Source organism: Trachemys scripta, chromosome 3, assembly GCF_013100865.1.
Source record: "Trachemys scripta elegans isolate TJP31775 chromosome 3, CAS_Tse_1.0, whole genome shotgun sequence".
Classification (NCBI taxonomy): domain Eukaryota; kingdom Metazoa; phylum Chordata; order Testudines; family Emydidae; genus Trachemys; species Trachemys scripta.
Window position 1 is genome coordinate 47,322,229 of NC_048300.1, and position 21,020 is coordinate 47,343,248.

Genomic DNA, 21,020 nt, shown 5'->3' on the forward strand with positions numbered 1-21,020 from the left:
CTTTTTACTGTTATTTATGGGGTGAGGTTCTAAGTAAAGGACAGCTTTGGTAAGTGTAAACCTTTGCTAGTGAAAACATTTTAGAAAACATCTGTAAATGACTTTGAAAGTCACCTCTAAGACACTGTTCATCCTTGACTAAACACATGACCATCATCAGGGCAGGAGAGGCCCTTGAATTCAGCTGTTAAAACACACTAATCCGGTAACTATTTCCAAGATAAAACACAATCCCTCTCCTGTCTTACAGTTTTTTTTAAAGGAATGTGGGTTAAAACAGGTCATCTTACCCACTGGCTTCAGGAGGAAACCGAACAATGACTTTCCCCATCTCTGCACCTGGGAGTTCCACAAATTTCCCAACATCTTGTTTCTTTTCTGTTGCCTTAAAAATTAACAATGACCTCATTAAATATCTTACACAAGCTGTATGATACAAACACTTAAAGCAGGTTTCTTCTCTGAAAGTAGACTGAAAAATGGCAACCTGGGGTCCCTGGCTCAGATGACTTTCATATCATAATTGCTCAGTTTCAAAGTTAGAAGGTGAGATCTGCAAGCTTGATCTGGGATTAGAAAGTCCAGATGGGTTTTTGGTTTCTGTTCCTCACTACAAGAAAGAATTTCCGAAAGCCAAGTTTCGTGCTCAGTTATCTGTGGACTCCCACTGCCTTCAAATGGAACTTGGTTAACAACTCTGTTCATCTCATTCTACCACAGATAGCTTTGCAGTACAAACAAAAATTGTAAAAACACTTGTTACTAAAGCAAGCAGACTGAACTCTGAATACAAATATGGAGTATCTGAGTAACAGATGCCCTTTTTACACTGTCGCTTTTCCAGAGCTGATCCACCCTATCAATATCCCTGCACATTTGGGGATGAAATTACTAAAGTAACTGTCTTATAAGGATTTTTTAAAGCCTTTGGATTACAGTATAACTAATTCCCTTTAGCATAACTTCTAAAGTGAGCTATCAGAAGAAGATACAAACTTTTACTATAGTTCACAAACAGAACAGCCACCTTCACTGTATAATTAGAATAAAGCTTACCACTTTGGTCTTTGATGCAGTTGCAGCCCACTTGGTACCCACTAATTGAAAGGCACACTGTGCCTCAAGAAAGCCATACCAGCGCTTTGTATGGACTGGAGCCTTGTTTTGCTGCAGCTGTTCTTGCCATGCACTACTGCCTGTTGGGAAACAAATTTTGATTTTAAAATTGTAAACTTATAACTAGAATAGCTGGACTTCTAGTAACATTCATTTTAAAAAAATGACAATGTGGATTAAAAATGGGCTGCACCATTTTCACATCTCAACCAGTTGTGAAAAAATGTCTTTACCATAGATAACCTGGCTAAAAACAAAGCATTTACTTTAGAAGACTCTGCAATCTTTCCTAATGTCTCCAAAGGAAAAAAATATGTGAACCTCTTTGTATTCCACCCACATCCACATTAGAGATAATTTTAGAGTGACTAAAGCTATTGGTGATATGGCCATGCCTCCCCCATGAATACAATAGTTAAAAAAAAAGTTAGATGGTCAAAAAACACAGCAGCATCCATTCGCCAACTGGATGTCGAACTTACGCAATGAAAGCACAAAACCGAGCAAAATTAGATTGCTCCCTCTAATAATAACGCAGTCTAATTAAACATTTTTGTATGAGATTTGAGGGATAATTTACACCCTGGTTAGAGTCAGATGCAAAATTTTAGCCTAGAGTATATTTTCATATCTGAGAAGAACCCCCCCCCCATGAAAAACTGATATTTTAGTAGAAAAAGACCAAAGACACTCAAATTTATGGTGTGATTTATAATTAAATTTCTTAAATATCAGTTAAGTTATCAAGACACGTAAAACCCTCATGATTACCAGATCTTACTCCTACAAAATTCTCCTTATTAAAAATAGTTGCAGAAACTGGAGACTAAAAGGAAACAGATTTTAGCATTGTATCACATTTGCAAACCTGTGAAAACAACTGTATAATTAATACCTTTTAGTACAGCCCAGACACACAAATCTGCCAGACTCAGGGAGTTTCCAACCAAGTAGGTCCTCAGAGACAAACAGTGATTAAGCTCAAGGAGTGCTGAACCAAACTGGGCAGCGGTAGATAACTTTGTCGCGCTGAATTCCAGCCAATGGTCAATCTAATGTTAAGGAGCAAAGAAGTCAACATCATATTTAACACAAAAAATCCTTTAAAGTTATAGAAATTCTTGCTGGTCAAAAAACCACATCCAAGTCTATCATTCACGGAAAGTGGGCAGTAGTATTAAATACATGGCTCTGAATATAAAATCATAGAATCACAGAAGTGTAGGACTGGAAGGGACCTCAAGAGGTCATCTAGTCCAGTCTCCTGCACTAAAGGCAGGACTGCATAATATACTCCTGGGGGAATTCTGTGCCACTGTGCATGCGCAGAATTCACGTGTCCTGCAGATTTTTTTTTCCTTTGCAGAAAATACATTTGCCAGAAAGGCTCTACAGTTACAGCTTCTACCCAGCAAGGATGCTGTGGCACCAGAACAGAGGCAGCAGGCTCACTGGCCGTAGCAGTCAGCAGCCAACAGGGAGAGAGCAGAGGCTGTGTTCCTCACAGTGCCCTACCTGCAGGGCTAGGTGAGGAGGCATGGGATATGGGGGAGGGGGACAGAGAGGAAGGCACAGAAGGCTGCTGGGGGGGGGGGGGCAGACTAGGGTTCAGAAGGGCTAGTGGGGGAATAGACTGGAGTAGAGGCTGAATAGGAGTGGGGGTTCAGGGCCACATGGAGATGGGTGGCTGAGTGGAGGTGTAGGGCCACATGGGGACGGGGTAGAACGGATGGTTGAGTGACTGGGAGGCTAGTGGTCAGCCAGGGTCTGCAGGGGGGAGGCTCCTCAACTCCCTAACAATCTCCCCTCCCCAAAATACCTATTCCATACTTCTCCCACATACATGCACACACACACACACACCCCAACCTCTGGGTTCACTCTCACACTCCTTCCCAGCAATTACTTCCCTCTCCATCAGCTCCTCCGTTACCCCTGACTTCTCCCCAAGCCTTTGTACTGCTTCTGAGGGGTGCGAGAAATATTTCTGTATTGTAGTTTAAATGAATTATTACTCAAAGTTCTGTATTAATATGCCTAGTAAGGAATCTATTTGTCAAAAAACATTTCCTAAATCTTTTTTGTTGTCTGTATTGTTACAGACATACTTGTTGATAATTTATTTCAAAATACCTATCAAAATAATTGAAACTGGTGTGATTATATTCTGGTACCTTGGCAAATAAAATATGCAGAATTTTAAAATGTGTGCAGAATTTTTAATTTTTTGAACAGAATTCCCCCAGGAATACCAACAACATTTAGACTGGTGTAACTCCATTGACTACTATGGAGTTACTTCAGATTCTATCCATTGCACTTGTGTCAGTCTGGCCACTGATGTCCGGCAGTCTGAGATTTTGCCTTGGTCTAAAACATGAAATGACTTTCATGCTTTTGATTATGCTTTTAGATTACATATTACAAAAAAAGCCACGATCTTCTTCAAAGACTGCTGATACTTAAAGATTAATAAAGAGAATTCAAATTTTCCATGTACTGTCGTGAATCTAAGAGCAGGGGTGGGCAAACCACAGCCCGTGGGCTGAGCCATTTTAAGCTGGCCTGGGGGCCGCACCATGCAGCTTGGCCCCTCTCTGGCTCCTATGCACTCCAGTGGGAGCTGCAGGGGTGGTGCCTGCGGACGGGGCAGTGTGCAGAGCCGACTGGCCACGCCTCTGCGTAGGAGCCGGAGAAAGGACATGCCACTGCTTCTAAGAGCCGCTTGAGGTAAGTGCTGCTCGGAGCCTGCACCCCCTGAGCCTCTCCCCACCCCCCCAACCCCCTGCCCCAGTCCTGATCCCCCTCCCACTCGCTAAACCCCTCGATCTTAGCCGGGAGCATCCTCCTGCACCCCAAATCTCTCATCCCCAGCCCCACCCCAGAGCCCATACTCCCAGATGGAACCTGCACCCCTTCCCGCACCCCTGCCCCAGCCCTGATCCCCCTCCCACTCTCCGAAGCCTTGGTTCCAGCCCAGAGCACCTTCATACACCCCAAACTCCTCATCCCCAGCCCCACCCCGGAGCCCACACTCCAACCCCAATTTTGTGAGCATTCATGGCCCACCATATAATTTCTATTCCCCGATGTGGCCCTCGGGCCAAAAAGTTTGTCCATCCCAATCTAGAATTATTCCTTAATGTTAAGGGACAGTATTCCTGTTCCATTTGATTCCATTCATTCTTCCTGGCTGTATATTAGTGACATTACGCACCATCCCCTGTCTTTCACTTTTAAAAAAACAACACACACCAGTTTTTCCACTGTATTCCCAACCTCCTCCTCCTCTCCCACCCCCACAAAAAGTTTACTCCAAGAAGGAGATAAAGATGTCCAAATTTTAAAATATATAATCAAGCAGCCATGCTCATTTACACCAGCTGAGGATCTGGCTCTAGCATACAAACTTGATACCTCAGTTGCAAAGTATCTCTTAAAATCCTTCTAAATCCATTCCATATGTACACTGCAGTAGGAATTCTTCCAACAGCCAAGCTGACGTGGCAGGCACAGATGTCACAGGACTATAAAATTCAAGTCTCTCATTTACAGTTACGTTCTAAAATATTCCCACCACAAATGCAGCTGTCTTAACATTTCTCAAAGCCCAATTTTATTTTTGAAAAAACCAATAGGTGGGAATTAAATGTATTGTATCAAAGTTACTGACCTTGCAAATGTGTTTTTGAACACTTAAGTCTTGTACATGTTCACAGTTCAAGTTCTAATTTGGGTTAGGAAGTTAATTTATTTAACCACAAAAAAACATAAACGATTAAAAATTCATAAGCAACATAATGAAGCAGCACTTTTCTCTTACATGAAAAAGTGGACAATTGCCAGGGTTGAAGACTGATCTCCAATGCCTTAAAAGAAAATTGTTGGGTAGGTGTGGGTCAAACCCCTAATAACCCTACACTAACTCAGTCAAAATGATTCTGTTACCACTATCAATCTCAGGCACCTCGTTTAAAATTCAACATATGGCTCTTCTGGGCTGAAGCCAGGAAAAATTCCTCCTCAATTCCACATCATACCAAGTTCTGATAACTGTAATAACTTCATTTTGTTCATATAAATGAACAAAGATAACTAAGAAGGATCTCTTTGGGTTATGGAAACTTTAGATTCATCTCTAGGTTTAATTTTGAAGAAATTCTGGAAAATTTAGGACTCCAGGGGAGGGAATCCTGACAACTTGGCAAATGTCCACCCAGAGTCCCAGACCAGAATGCAGCCTGCCTGGGGGAGGGATAGAAGGGGGGAGGGCATTTAGGGATCTGAGGCAAAAAGAAAAAAAATGTCAGGGACAGTACTTGATCCTGCTAGTGAAGGCAGGGGACTGGACTCAGTGACCTTTCAAGATCCGGTCCAGTTCTATGAGATAGGTATATCTCTATATACAATGTGGAGACTGGGAATCTAAGCAATTTTTAGCCTAGAGCTCCATGAGGCAAAAAAGAAACAATGTAGTGGTTGGTTGGGGTAAGAATTTGTGAGATTTCCACACAGGAGCATATTTTATTTGTGCATAATTCACCCAGCAGTTCTGATGGAGGCCACAAGCAACAGCTGTGTTAGAAAAACAAATGGTACACAGAGGAAGTGATAGTATCAAAACTGAAAAGATGGAAAGAAAGAAATGTACACCCTGTCAGACACCAGCCATTGTGAATAATTCTCCCATGTTTAGATCCATGGATGTGTGTAGTCGGAGGCAGTTTCACAAAAACATAGCTTCAGCAGCCCAAGTAGTTGGACCCTCATACAGAAAAATGCTGCATCATTCAAGGGTTACGTAGGTAAATCCCCAAATAAGCAAAAATGCAACCGCATGAAAAAAATCAAGTATGAATGGCTGTTTCTCACCTCAGTGTGTTCCAGAAGATTAGAACCATATAGCCCTGCGGAAGTAGCAACTCTAGCCAGATAGCGAACTATGGAATTCACATCAGTGAACACAGCATGGCTATAAAAACAGAAAATTCAAGATGAAGTAACTTATTACTAGCAGTTTGAGTGTCATTACACATAAATAGTTCTAAAGAGTCTACATGAACTGCAACACATTTCTAGGTGAAGCAGTGGGCATAAAGCTACCAGAACAATAAGACGCCTATCAATGGGACATGTGTCATCCTCCCCTTCCAGCTGGTCACACTATAAACCATTAAGGAAACCATTAACATGGATCAAACATTTTATTGGGAGGGGGGGCCAGAGGAGAGGGCAGTGGCAGGAGAGAAAGGGAGAAAAAATAATTTACTTCAACTCACAATGAAATACTAGGCAACATTCTTCCCAGCTGTCCCCCCACCCCCAAATCAGAGTGCAGAGGTACTCCTAGTCTCAAGCACCTAAGGAGTTAATCAAGTTTTGCTTTCCCAAGTCCCTTCCTTGGACACCTGTGCAAAGAGGACTTTAAAAAGGGCTGCTGGAGAGACAAAAGAAGAGCGTCTGGAGGTTTGCAGCGGTCCCTGCCCAGGCTTGTCTATTACTCATTTTGCTTCTGTTACATGGCTACATTTATAAAGATTCACTCTTGCTGAACATACTTTACTGCCTATGACTGTATTTTTGTTTCTACTCAGTTTTCCCATCAGCTTACATCAAATTCCGACAGAATTTTGCCACTCCTACACTTGTTACATGCTGTCCATACTGCGAGTAGAATTGTACAAGCTAGGGTTTATTTATTTTTTATTTCTATTACAATAGCGCCTAGAGATCCTAACTGAATTACGGCACCATAGCACCAGGCACTGTGTACACATGGGTCGAGAAAGTCCTTCCCACAATTACAATCTAAATAGCAAAGAGGCACAGAATGATTATGTGAATTGCCCAAGATCACGCAGCAGGTTTGTGGCTGCCTTTAAACACAGTTGGCGCTAGCTCGTTTGAGATCCCAGCATAGATGACTCCTCTCTCCTTCTACTGATGGGACTATTGTTAAACTCCAGTACAGGGAGCACATTTGTTTCAATGGTTTATCCTCTCCACTTACAATCATTGGACATTGCCCATTGTCTGGTTTTTAGGGCTTCTTGCTTCAAAACTAACGGATTTTGATTTTAACTGAAAAGAACATTTTCATTAATATTCACAGAGCAGCTCTGGAAGTTATTATTCTCCCCTAAGAAGCATAACAATTATCAGTCTTTTCCTATAGTCCACAATCCTGATTTCCACAATCTTGTAAATTAGTCATATTCATTATCAAAGCTATCATTTTTTCCTAAATATGTATTAAATGATACAGGACAAAACTTTAATGTTTTATTTTACTGGTTATCAGTGCTTTAATTATCTACTGTGTGCACACTGCTGACTCAGTAATGTTTGGTATAGATGAAGACTTTTTAAAAATATATGTTGGATTATTGCCCAGATGCTTCCTTGGTTTGGAGCGGGGGGGGCCCAGAGGGCAGACGGGCTCTAGCTGGAGCCCTCCACCTGCCCCAGGGTGACAGCCCAAGCTGCGAGCCTGGCTTTCTTATCAATTTCATGGCTCCAGCATGGAGCCACAAAATTGACAAGAATGACAGCCAACAGTCCACATAAGTAACTCACAATGTCTACACTGACACTGCGTCCCCCTAACTACATCAACCTAAGCACATTATGTCCACATGGTATGGCACTTACATCGGCGGGAGCAAGGCTGTAGTGTAGACACTGACATAATTAAGTCAATGTAAGCAGCTTTATGTCAACCTGACTTTGTAGTGTAGACCAAGCCTTAGTGAGCTTGACCTTCATTCCTTGCACACTCCAAACTCCCACTCATTTCAGTGACAGCTTTGAGTGCCCAAAGAATATATGATTGAAGCCACAGAGACAAATACCAACAGAGGAAAAGAGGCACACTGTAAGTGTCTCAGACTTCTTTATATTTCTATATGTACTTGCAAACAGAGATCGATCTCAGAGAAGTAACTTTATACATCCTGCTATGAGAGTGGCTTGTAGAAGACATGCAAAGTATTGCTGATTTGATATTTTGGATTCTGCTTAAGGGTACTGTAATTTTACATCTTCCTGTCTAAACTGTAGACTGGACCCAGGCTATTTAAATAATTTATATGAAAAATATAACAGCGGTCAGATTGATTAAACCCTATAACAGTCACCCACATATCAGAACTGAAGATTCAAATCCTGATATCTGATCTGGAGATCTTGATTTATTAGCCATGGTAACCAGACTTTAAAACAGGTTACTCCACTGTTCAGTCTCATGAGATTTATAATATTAAAACTGACAATGAAATATCTGATTTCAAGGTTTGGTAACTCTTCCCTCCAAAACTTCTAGACGCCAGGATATGGAAGATCAATTTGTGCATGATCAAAAGCAAATTATAGCATCTACAAATGTACAATAAATCCTGTTGCTATATCATACTGGGGTCAGTTTCTTAAACAGAACTTTTTGACTGAGATTGACAAGTACATATGCTTTCTCCAACAGCAAGTCTGCCTGAAATAAAAGCAGTAAAAATGTTTTCTGCTGCTTTGCAACAGTCTGTATTAACAGTCTATTTTGATTAGTAAGACTAGTGAACAGAATTCTGAACAGATATGGGGAAAGAATCCCGACATGTCCTGACCGTGGTTGCAACATTTTCAATTAACAACAAATTTTTGTTATTGTTTTAGAAAACAATTAATACTTTTAGAACCAGACCTCTTCAATTTCTCTTCCTTTGGAGAAAGAAACCATGAATTTAGATTGTTCTTTCCAATTGGTTGACAGGTAGTTCTGGAAGTGCCAGCCCATCAATAGCATACAGAAGACCATGTCCATGCTGATGCTATTAGCAAAAGCAATGGGAAGGAATTCTATGGAAAATGACATGAACTGACACAGCAGCAAAGCCAAAAATCCTTGAGGGCAAGCGGGGGGCAAGGATTTGTGGCAATGTTATAAACAATTACACATCATTTGTGCAAAAAGTTGCAAAAAGCATTCTGTGCAGAGGGAATACAACAAATATCAGTCTCTCTCACTCAAAGAATATCACCAAACAGAAATTCACATGCTAGACTGACTACATTTTGCTACCTATGAGAAGAATCTGGGATCTTAAAACACTACGCAAAGTTATCAAGGTTTAATAAAATAAATATCTTATTTTCAAACTGAATCCAGCTGGTAACCTTACCCATCAAAACACTATTTTACATCCTAAGTTACTTGATACTGTTCAGCTTATTGGTTGAAAAATTAGTTATAACCAGATTTTAACTGCACTTCAAAACATTCCTCTTAAGAAAAAGCAAGCTTAAAATGCAACCTGTTCTTGAAGGAAGGAAGTTGCTAGTACCAATGATTTCCTGAAAATCTAAGTCTGAGATGTCCCTCAAGTTGTGCCAAGAAAAAGTAGTCCCTGCTCGTCAATGTAATGGAATCCATTTACCAAGAGCATTAGTCCAAAAACCAGTTTAGCTGATGCTTCTCAGACTACATTTACCATTTTAAGAGAGACCCATTACAGGAAATAAATTGTAAAGATGACTCCGTACAGATGAACAGAGATGAAGGTTAATGCAATCTTGACAGATGAAATGATTCCTCAAGCAAGAATAATAGGAAATAGCAACCATTAGAAGGCTTGGCAGAACATATTTTTGCATAATTTTTAAAAATATCGATGTTTAGAGTTTTAAAAAAAATTCAAATCAATTTAAATATTCACAGTTATGAATGGGTTTTTAGCAATTTTTCTGTTTTTGTTGATTTAAATTTTCACAATTGCAGGAACTTAGGGGGGGTAGAGTCAGATAATAGTTATTTAATAGACACAGATTCTAAAAGCAAACACTTTATACTCATTAAAACACAAATGGTCAACATCACGTCTAAATATACAAAGTAAATATCCTTAAATCAAACTGAAGTTCTCAAGCAGCATTTTTCTTACTTTGCCTATCTGCACATTTTGATTATTTATGGAAATATTTTTTCATTGGGTGTGCGAACAGTGAAATCAACCTTTACTGATAAAAATCTAGTCCTTCCAAGCTTAACTATAACCTGTTTGCTTGTACAAATTTAAAATGTATTTGTGCAACACCCCATCTCTCCTGGGGGCGGGTGGAGGAAGAAATCAGTGTTTGAGTCCTGATCTGTGTCAGGAGTGCAGAGGGGGAAAAGGAAGAGCACCTTGCTTCACACTCTAGCCAATCCTTCACCACTGAAGTGAGGCCTCCTGCAATGCAGGGCCTTGCTGGGTGGGGAGAGAGGAATATAAAGTTACTTTAATTTTTTACATAAAATCAGAAATAAAGAAGGTTACTACATGGGTGCAGAAAAAAATTTAGGCAATTTCAGGTTTATTATTCCCACATGTGATGTATTGTGTGTGTAAATACATAATCCAGAAATCAAAAAGTTAGTTAATAGCTAGTTATGGTTGCTTAAGGAGAACATCCATGCATACAAATGCTTAGGACAAAAGAAATATTTTTTTAAAGTTGTACAAAATACACACCTTATCCTTCCCCAATAACATTGTTATTAGGAGAGTAATTCTGAAGGACAGATAAATACATTCACTTGACTCTCTGCATGTATTTTGTAATTATATACAAATGAGAAAAATAAGAAAAAAGTAAGAGGGGGAAAATATCGTATATGGTTGAAAAGATCAGCCTCTGAATAATTAAGTGTGCATCAAGGAGTTCAAAAATGCATAGCAAAGAACTGAAAAGAATTGCCACACAATTTCATCATGCGTTACGGTGGAATAGTTAAAATGAGAATTACTGTGTATTGTGTAATTATTTATAATTTTAGTTTATAGTTGATTTTTAGAAGATAAATACAGCAAACTGAAAAGCTTAATTAGTGGCCACCTCTAAAGCCTTAGGTTTAAATTACTTGTTCAGCGTGACACAGGAAGCCAGAGGTACAGAAAGATCGCTCTCTTCTCGGGTCCAAGACCAGTTCTTTAACCACAAGACCATCCTATAGAACATGCACTATGCGATCACTGTAACTGAAGGCTTTATCACTCATCTGTTTGTCTCAGTTGTTCTTAGCAGAGGTTAGTATTGATGAACAGCCCCTTTGTAAAGATCCTTTAAGGGAAAAAGCCTGATACAAACTTAACTATGGTGCCACTCTAGTGCGTCCATAATTTCATGCCTACGTGTGGCATATTTCTCCAACCATCAGATAACCTGCATTTATGTTGCACCTTAGATCTCAGATGCACTCTGGTCTAGAGTCTTCACTGAAGCACCTCAAACTTCCAGTCTGTCAGCAGTTTGTCACAGCTGCACTAATATGATTGGATAAAAATAGGGACTGAAAATTTAATCTCAGCATAGTAAGTAATGGACTAGCGACAGTTTTAAAGTCCAATATTGTGTTAACTTTTAAAACCAGAAGCATACTTGTCCCACAGGAGACCTGCATGTCCCAGATTTCTACAGGTACAATTGTCTATGATGTTGGTGATGTACACAGACAAGATGGTGCAGCTCGACTTAAGTCAATGGAGTTGTGTCAGCAGGACATGTAGCCCTGTGTTTCTATCCTTGGGGAGTCATGAGGTATTAATTCTTAAAATCCTTAACTTTACAATTTAAAGGAAACCAGTTTCAAAAATATTTAGAACCTACTGGTATTATTTTTTCCTGTTACTCCAAGAAAACAAAAATAGCATATGGTTTAGAAGGGGAAGGATGCAAAAATCAGTGTCAATAAAAAGACATTTTTTAATATAGCTTCTTTCTAGAAGATGTGGCATAAACAAAATATGGGATGACATGCTATAGAGTTAATCAGCACTTTTTTGGGATGACACTGTGGCTTCCCTTCTCACGCGTGATGCAGTCAACCCAAACTAATACCAATAAAATCCTTTACACACCATCACATGCACATACACACATGCTTGTGCTGTATATACATTTATATAGACACTTGTTTATCACAAGATGGCTACCACTATGAGAATCCACAGCACATGGACGAGGTAAATGCTTTAGATAATACAGTGATAGGCACCATATTAGGAGCTAGAGTACATAGACTAAATATTAGTTAAAGTATGTGTACATCATAAGCAGCAGAGGTCTCTCAACCTTTCTTTAAATGTTTTCCCACTCTCTAATCTTTCCATTAGAAGACGAAAACTATTAAAAAATGTAAAAATTGCAACTGTTTGCAAAAAATATATAGTGCAATGATAATTTCAGTACTGCTCTTTTTCTCTCCCTGCAAAAGATTACTGTCATCATTACATCGATTTTAAAAAACGCTGACCCAATGCTGATAGCAGAGATGCAAAGTCACTCACTCAGATACACGGAGGATGGTCTCTTTGCCTTCTTCAACCGAAATTTTGACATCATTTTTCACATGCTCTACAGTTAGCAAAGCTCCTAAAAAGAAGAAAAGATAAAATATGGCTGATCTTTCTCCTAAGTAAAGACTATTTCATATGTTACAATTACATTTTTTTTATTCCCCCCCCCCCCCCCCCATGTGTCTTAACTGGTGCCTTCAGACTGAAAGGCACAGGGGCCAAGGGAAGGAATCAATGTTTTAGTCTATAAACAGGCAGCTTTTTCCTGGCAGTCCTTATGGTCTAGGAGGAAGAGATAAAAGCTGGTGCACAGTAATCTGCAGCGAACTCAGAACTGGGTGGTTTTGATGTTATTTTGCTTCCCAAGGATACTGTGAAAACTCATCCCATCCCACACCAAGCTAGAGAAGAGACTCGCTCAAATTGTTTGAGATGAATATTGCTGTCATCTACTCCTCAGCACAGGCCTGCCACATGCTCTTCGTAAGAGGCCTAAAGCATCATTAGCATCTAAACACATCACTTAAAAATAGTCATGACCCAAATGCCACTAAAGAGACTACATTCTGGAGAAAAAACATTTTGGACAACTGCCTTCACACAGTAAGGCTGTGCCACATCAACATTTTAAGTCTGTCAATACTGTGCACCTCAGCTCCTACCATTGGGGGCATACGGAAAGAAGAGAGACAAAAGATCAGGTTCATTTTTTTTTAAAGTAGATTTAATGCTTGTGAAAAGATTAACCACCCTAAAGACTGAAATCATATTTTTATCCATAGGAGTACAGAAAGCATCCACACAATGTACTGACAATGTACATGGGCTCTGACAGTCTGGCGACGAGGGCCTTGGCCTCTCCTCTCTGACCAAGATACCCTTGTGTGAAGTCAACAGGCCTCCACACATGCACAAGGGGCAGCCTGCGCAGATCCAATTATAGGATCAGAGCCTTACACTGTAAAGCCCATTACAGCTCTTCGTTATGCACTCCACTTTGTCTGTATTTTAAGTTACAAAGGGTTGTATTAATAAATTAGCCTCAACAGAGCACTAGGAGCAAGGAACTCCCAAACTCTGATCCCAGTTGTCAGACTCCCTCTCTGGCATTAAGCTTGACACTTACTGGCCCTCATCTCAGTTCTCCATCTGTAAAAATGGGGTAATATTACTTGCAGTATCTTTGTGAAAGAGGCAAGAATTAATTAATGTTTGCACAATGCTTTGAAGATGAAAAGAACTACATAGGAGCTGAACTGTATAATTAACATAAATTACATTCGTAGTTAGTACTTTTTTTCCCTACTTCATAAGAACTATTATTAATATGAACAAGGAAAAAGTTAGGATAAAAAAGTGTTTGATTTTTTTAGAAAATTATTTTTCCTTAAATAAAAATGTTACATTTGTAATGTTCACTGTGTTTCAATGTTATCCATAAGGGCTCGTCTATACTTAAAATACTGCAGCAGCGCTGTAGCACTTCAGCATACACAATACCTATACCAATGGGAGGGGTTCTCCTGTCAGCATAGATAATCCACTTCCCTAAAAGGCAATACCTAGCGCTGTCCACACAAGGGGTTAGGTCAATTTAACGGCATCGCTCTGGGATATGGATTTTTCACACCCCTGAGTGACATAGTTACACTGATCTAATTTCCTAATGTACACCAGGCCTAAGAATCCTTTAATCTAAAGTCCATACTCTAACTCAGTAGCAGCTGTCAAATACAAAATAAGTCCTCAACTAATTACAATTTTGTATGGTCTTCCATAACAATAATAATAACACCACCTAACTCTTCATAGCAGTGGTTTTCAACTTTTTTATATTTGGGAACCCCTAAAAATTTTCAAATGGCAGTGCAGACCCCTTTGGAAATCTTAGACATGTCTGCCGACCCCCAGGGGTCCATGGACCACATGCTGAAAAAGTGTTTTAGAGCACTTTTCATCAGCACATCCCAATGTGCTTTACAAAGTAGATCATATCATTATCCCCAGTTTGCATATGTGGAAACTGAAGCACAGAAAGGTGATGCGACATGCCAAAGGTCACCCAGCAGGCCTGAGGCAGAACCAGGAATAGAACTCAGCTCTCCTGTGCAAGTACTCTATCTCCTAGACCACATTGCCTCTCTTATCAGACGTTATTAGAAAATGCTTAGTAGAGTGAACGTTTCTAAACTTTAAATTTTATTTGGCAGGATTTGTTTAAATATACAGCCACATATATTTTAAATCATCTCATACAAACTGCATCCCAAAATGCTTTCTAGAGTTGAACAATGCAATTTACAAAAGCATAAAGAAAAATTAAGGCACAGAGGCAAGGCAAGAACGTGTATCTTCAGCAGTGATTTGCAATGAGATGGAGAATCAGTGTGGCAGAAGGGTGAAAGGTTGTTTCCAGATAGCAGCAGTTACAGAGAAGGTTTTTGCACCCACAATGGTAAGACAGAGTATAGGGACAAAGAGAAGCCTTGGCTAGATGAGTAACTGAAGCAGGAAAGAGAGCAAAGAGAATGTGCCATGCAATGTTGAACTAGATCTTGAAGTGAACAGCCACTAAAGAGAGAAAGTGGATGAGATAAGATCTTTTACTGGACCAACTTCTGTTGGCAAGAAAGACAACCTTTCAAGCTTATACAGGACTCTTCTTCAGGTCTGGGAAATGTCCTCAGTGTCACCGCCGAATACAAGATGGAATGGACTGCTGAGTACATCAACCGAACCTGAAGAGCTCTCTGTAAGTTCCAAAGCTCATCTCTCTCACCAACAGAATTTGATCCAATAAAAGGTATTACCTCACTCACCTTGTCGCTCTAATACCCTGGGACCAACACAACTACACCACCACTGTATACAAGAAGCAATTAGACATGCAATGAATTTTGCAAACGCAGTCTCTACTTTTGCACATACAATTATCTGTATACAGAAAAAGGCATCTGTGCATGAAACAATTAGCAAATAAATCAAAAGCTGGATTGAGGTCACTTCAAAAATTTGGTCTACAACCTGTGAAGTAACTTAAGAACCCCAATTATAAATAGAACCTCTAAGTAAGTCACTAAATGCATCAACATCTCCATTAAATATTAAAAACAGCCACAGAGCCAGCAGTCGATTGGAGAGAAGCCACTGCAATAGCCAGGTTGTTGCCAGTCAGGGATGAAATACATTAGTGAAAGTGGGGGAGCATCTGCCTAGCTCATTCTGGTTGTCCGCGCATTTAGTCTGTCGTTCTCCATTATCAATAAAATGCCATATTTGAACAAGACCATAATTCAATCTATAATTTGCTCCCGGTTTATTTTCTCAGGTCATTGTTTACTACATCCAGCTTTCCATTACTACAAGGTTACCCACGGCAAGCCATGCAGATGACGTGTCGTTTCAGAAAGCTGGTAGTATTTAAGTCACTTTCTCCGCAGGCCGGTGACAAGACCCACTTACGGAGCTGAGCCCCCAGTGTCAGAGCACAAACCTCTTCAGCGCCGTGCCCCGAACAGGGCAGACCTGAGCCGCTGGAAGGGGTGTGTGGGGGGGTCGCCCTGCGGACAGCTTTGGCCGAAGGATCCTGCGTGCCAAAGAGACATCAACAGCCCCCACCCCCGGCACTTCCCTTTTACCCCGCTCCCCCCAGCCCCCAGGGCAGTCCGGCCCCGCGAGTGCGGGGGGAGCCAGGCACAGGGGCTCAGCCCGGGCAGAATGAATCAGGCTGGGGGGAGGGGCTGAGCCCCACGGGGCCCAGGAACCGCCTAGCTCCGCAGACCCCAAGGGGTCAGGCTGCCTGCCCCACGCCCGTCTGTCTCCGCGCCCCCGCACGGCCGCGGGGATGAATGGAGGAGCCGGCGCCCAGCGCCGCATGATGCAACATGGCAGCAACCCGGCCGGGTGCGGCCCCCGAGGGCAGCGGGCCGGGGGTCCCGGGTCAGGGCCAGGCCGGGCCGCGCTTACCGAGCGGGGGAACCTCCGCGTTCACCGTCAGGCTCAGCGCCATCGCTGCGCTGCCACCGCGACCGGCTCCCCGGGCAGCCAGAAAAGGAAGGGGGGGGACAGGACACGCCGAAGCTGAGCGAAGCTGAAACGGCTCCGCCCCCTTCCAGGGCCGCCTATTCCGGCAGGGGCTGCTGCCACGGGGCTGGGCACCGCCTCCCTTCGTCACTTCCGGCAACGGGCAGCCAGTCGGCCCCCACACCTCTGGTTGGTGTTACACCCATAAGGTCCCCCGCGGAAACTGGTTCACAGGGAGGGCGGGGTTCTGCGCTCCTCCAAGGCCCCTGTGGGTGGCGCTGCTCGCCCAAGTTTGTCCTCGTGTCTGTGTCCACGCGGAGCAGCGCAGGCGGGAGGGGTCTCCCCCCCCCCATTGTCTGCCAGGCGGCGCTAGGCCCAGGGTTGCCATCCCTACGCCTGGATTTTTCAGGGCCGGAGAGCCGTTGCTATGGCAACGTACGTTCCCAGGGAGCAGGCCAGGGCCTAGGCCGCAGCGTACAGGGACCCTGCCCAGGGGAGGCCTCTCGGCCTCTCGCCATAGCTGTGACCTGGCCTGGAGCTGACCGGGGCCGGGGAAAGGGGAAGGCTGGAGCCTTTCGGGGGGTGGGGACGCGTTTTTGAGTCTTTCTCCGCAAGCGGAGCCCAGTGTGATCAGTGGGAGGCGAGAGCATCGCCAACACGGGACTCCAGGAGCTGGGGCTTTATGAAACGGTGTGAGACTCGTCCCCAGGCAGGAGTTTGCTTCACTGGGGGGGTTGAGCTGCTGCCATTGGTTTAAATATAAAAATGAAAGTAAATTTTCCCTTGCTACTGAGCCTGTTCCAGCTGCTGCTGAAGCCCATAAAGAGCCTCCCACTAACCCCCAGGCAACCAGGGGTTGTAGGAAGGGGTGAGCGAGTGCAGATGGTGTCTCATGTGCTGTACGTAGACTTGTGTGGGACCAACAGCCTCCACTACCAGAGCATTACATTACATTCCCCTCTAATCCTTAGGCAACACTTAAAACATAGGTTAACCTACCTATATTGCTTGGCACTGTGAAAAATTCCACATCTTGTGCAATGTAGTTATTAGGTCAACTTAACCCCTACTGTGGACACCATAGAAGATAGACAGCAGCTAGATCAATAGAAGAATTGTTCTCTCAAGGAGGTGGATTTACTACAGCAGGGGGAAAAAGGCTTCAGTTGCTATAGTAAATGTCTGGGACAGAAGTTCTCAAACTTCTGTGGACCACCAGTTATCTGCGAGCGCCATTCAGTTGGTCTGCAGATCGTTCCCTCTAAGGTGCATGCCTGGGCGGCCGCACATGAGAAAATGAAGGGGAACCCACCTAATTAGTGGAGCCGCACTGGTGTGGCTCCACTAATTAGATGCCTGGACCGTGGAGAAGATACACCTGTAAGGTGAGGTGGTGGCCCTGGGGGGGGGGACTAGGGGGCAGTGGGGTGAGAAGAGGGGTTGGGGGGAATTTGGGATGTGCAGGGCTGTGGCAGCCAGAGAAAGAGATGACTCCCCAGCCCCAGGGCTGCAGCTGCTGGGGAGAGATGACCCTCATTCCCAGCCTCAGCTCTGTGGCTGCTGTGGCGGGGGAGAGACCCCCCTCCTTCCCAGCCCCAGCTTGGGGGCTGCTGCAGAGGGGGATAGAGGGCACATCCATCACATTAGAAAGCTAAGATTACTGATATTAAAATATAAGTTGTGTGCTTTTATTTGTAGACCAAAAAAAGTTTATTATTAAGGTTTTTTTATATAGCGCTTTTATTCAAAGCGCTTTACAATAGTTAGCTAACTGTACAAACAACATTTGGAAAGATTATTAAGTGGTCCGCTGAACCCCTCAGCAATTTTCAAGTGGTCCTTAAAAAGAAAAATTGAGAACCTCTGGTCTAGAGACTTCTAATATAGATGTACCCTTAATGGGCCAGAAGCTGTTAAGATTTATTTAATTTCTTATAGGAAGCTACCTACTTACTGAATATTTAGATAAAACATATGGTTTTCTTGGCTGGACTCATTTGGGAGCAGCAAATATATCAGGAAACCTGTGTGACTATGTCCCCCAGTACTGTGTTTATTGTGCATATCTGGTATTGCACAACAGTAAGAAGCTGTTCTTAGATTGCATGGAGATCTCTCAGGTAGAAAACAGCCTGCCTGCTAATAAACTAATGGGGCTTTCAGAAGTAACCTCCGCCTCTACCTTAAGATCCTGTTACAGGTGTAGTGGACACTGGATAAAATACAGACAAATCTATGTTTTCAGGTTTATGAACATGTTAATTAAAATCAATCTTTACTACTTTAAACATGACGTCTTCAGTTCAGAGAACTACTTGTGATAGGAAATAAAATGGGTGCTCACTGCACTCAATTGCATAAACGAATTTATGAGTTACCATACCAAATCAGACCAATATGCCAGGGGCCAGTGGCAGATACTTCATAAGAAGATCAAACAAACAAACAAACCCTTATTAGACAATTAGGGACTAACTTACTACTAGAGAAAGTGTCTTCCTTACCCCTTGTCAATTAGAAGTTGGCTCATTCCTAAAGCATAAAATCCTATCCACAATAATTGGGGATAATTTCAGTCATAAGTGTGTAATCCTTTTTTGAATTCTATGACACCCTTATTCTCAATAATATATTGTGGCAACGAGTTCCACAGGTAAGTCCTACATTATGTAAACAACTTTCCTTTCAGATGTGTATAATATAATTCTTATTTTGTAGGCCTCTCTGTGCCTCATTTTCCCTATCTATAAAATGAGGATAATGATACTTCCCTCCTTTGTAAAATACTTTGAGATCTACTGATGAAAAGCACCATATAAGAGGTGGGTATTATTATCACCATGTCCCCATTTATTCATTTCTGTAAACCAGAAGTGGCTAAACTGACTGACCCTCCAAGCTGCATACACTAATCTTCAGAAGTTTGAGAGCTGCAAGACACACAACCTGCCCCACAGGGCAGCACCTACTGGACTGTGGGGGTTCTGCCCTAATGCCTGCCCCCCAGGCCAAAACCTTTAGAGCCCCCCTGCTCCCTGCAGGACAGAAACTGATAGGTGTGTCGTCGTCCCCCCCCCGCCCCCCCCCCCGCTGCAGGGCAGAAGCCCTGAGCTCCCTGTCCCAGTCTGGTAGGCAGAAAATAGGAGGATATGTGGGGGGCTCACACTTTAACTGTAATAGAGCTGCATGCAGCTCACGAGCCACAGTTTGGCCCTTCCTGCTATAAACAGCCCAAAACTGTTCAACTGCTTCATACAGAAGTGTTTCCGCATCTCATATTTTCATCTCCCATCTCCACCCCATTTCCTCCATTAAAATATTCAGAATAAACTTTCAATTAATTTATTTCACAGCGCACAAGGGATTAATGTGCATAATATCCAATGTGACACCAACAGAACCAGGTGAATTCCTCAGGTCTCAAGAGTACATTATATACAATATCATTCATCATTCAAACAACAAGAAGTCCGGTGGCACCTTAAAGACTAACAGATTTACCCACGAAAGCTTATGCCCAAATAAAAAACCTCACTTGTTCAGTTGGGTTTTTTACCCACGAAAGCTTATGCCCAAATAAATCTGTTAGTCTTTAAGGTGCCACCGGACTCCTTGTTGTTTTTGTGGATACAGACTAACATAGTTACCCCCTGATACTATTCATCATTCAAGAACCTTTAAGATGCTTATTTAGCATTAGCTGCAATTTAGCAGGCATCCCAGTAACAGAAAAAAAAACTGTTGGTCAATGGCAGAAACTTTTATTAAGTAGTCTCACAAAGTAGCCTGTATCATATCCAATGGAGTATTTTAGGGTTTGTCTACAAGGGGCACTCAGGAAAATTAATCCAAATTAACTAAAAGTGTTAATTTAAAAGTCAATTAGTTAAATCTGTATGGAAGGTCTCATTCAGAATTAAAGTGGCCTTAAATCAGTTTAGTTTAAATTAGTGAATTAAACTGAAGTGAATTAAGGCCACTTTAATTCTAAATGAGAATATCCACATAGGGGTTTAATGCAGTTTAACTAATTCACTTTTAATTCTAATTTTTAGTTAATCTGGATTAACTATAGAAAAGCCGTTAGTTATGAATGAATACTGACTGTAGGGTTAGAAATGCCACAAAATTTCACTATTACCACCATTTACAGAGCACAGTAAGTATGTCTTTTACTTGTGTTTTAAGTGCTAATGTCTCTGCTCCATTTATATATCAAACTGAAATTTATATCTAGAATAGATAATTTTTAAGAGCAAATCCCAAATAAATTACCTCTTTTAACATCCCTTAAATACATAAGGATTTAAGAAAATAATTTCAGTAATTAAAAATTAAGATATTAAATATCCTGATTTAAATCAGTTTAAATAATTAATATTAAATAGGAGATGGGGAGAAAAAAACAATTGGTGATAGGTATAGGTATCAGCTGGTTGTAACAGATACATTGAAAAAGGAGGTTCTGAGATTATGTCAATTTAAAAACTGCTGGACATTTTGGGGTTGCAAAAAACTTAGCCAAGCTAAGAGAAAAACCTGTACTGGGTAAAATGA

General features: G+C 41.8%; 1 protein-coding gene across 5 annotated transcripts in view; it reads right to left on the reverse strand.

Annotated features, from left to right (window-relative positions):
- Positions 1-16,563, reverse strand: part of EPRS1 (glutamyl-prolyl-tRNA synthetase 1) — a 68,957-nt gene extending 52,394 nt beyond the window's left edge. For 2 of the 5 annotated variants that reach the window (XM_034764610.1, XM_034764611.1), the window contains exons 1-6: positions 16,407-16,562; positions 12,432-12,516; positions 5,989-6,088; positions 2,012-2,168; positions 1,057-1,196; positions 291-385 (exon numbers count right to left, since the gene is read on the reverse strand). In XM_034764610.1, the coding sequence (XP_034620501.1) occupies positions 291-385; positions 1,057-1,196; positions 2,012-2,168; positions 5,989-6,088; positions 12,432-12,516; positions 16,407-16,449 (620 nt within the window). In that variant the 5' untranslated portion in view covers positions 16,450-16,562. Of the gene's footprint in view, positions 1-290; positions 386-1,056; positions 1,197-2,011; positions 2,169-5,988; positions 6,089-12,431; positions 12,517-16,406 lie in introns of all 5 variants that reach the window. The other 3 variants (XM_034764613.1, XM_034764612.1, XM_034764609.1) reach the window with 2 other exon arrangements.
- Positions 16,564-21,020: the final 4,457 nt, after the last annotated feature.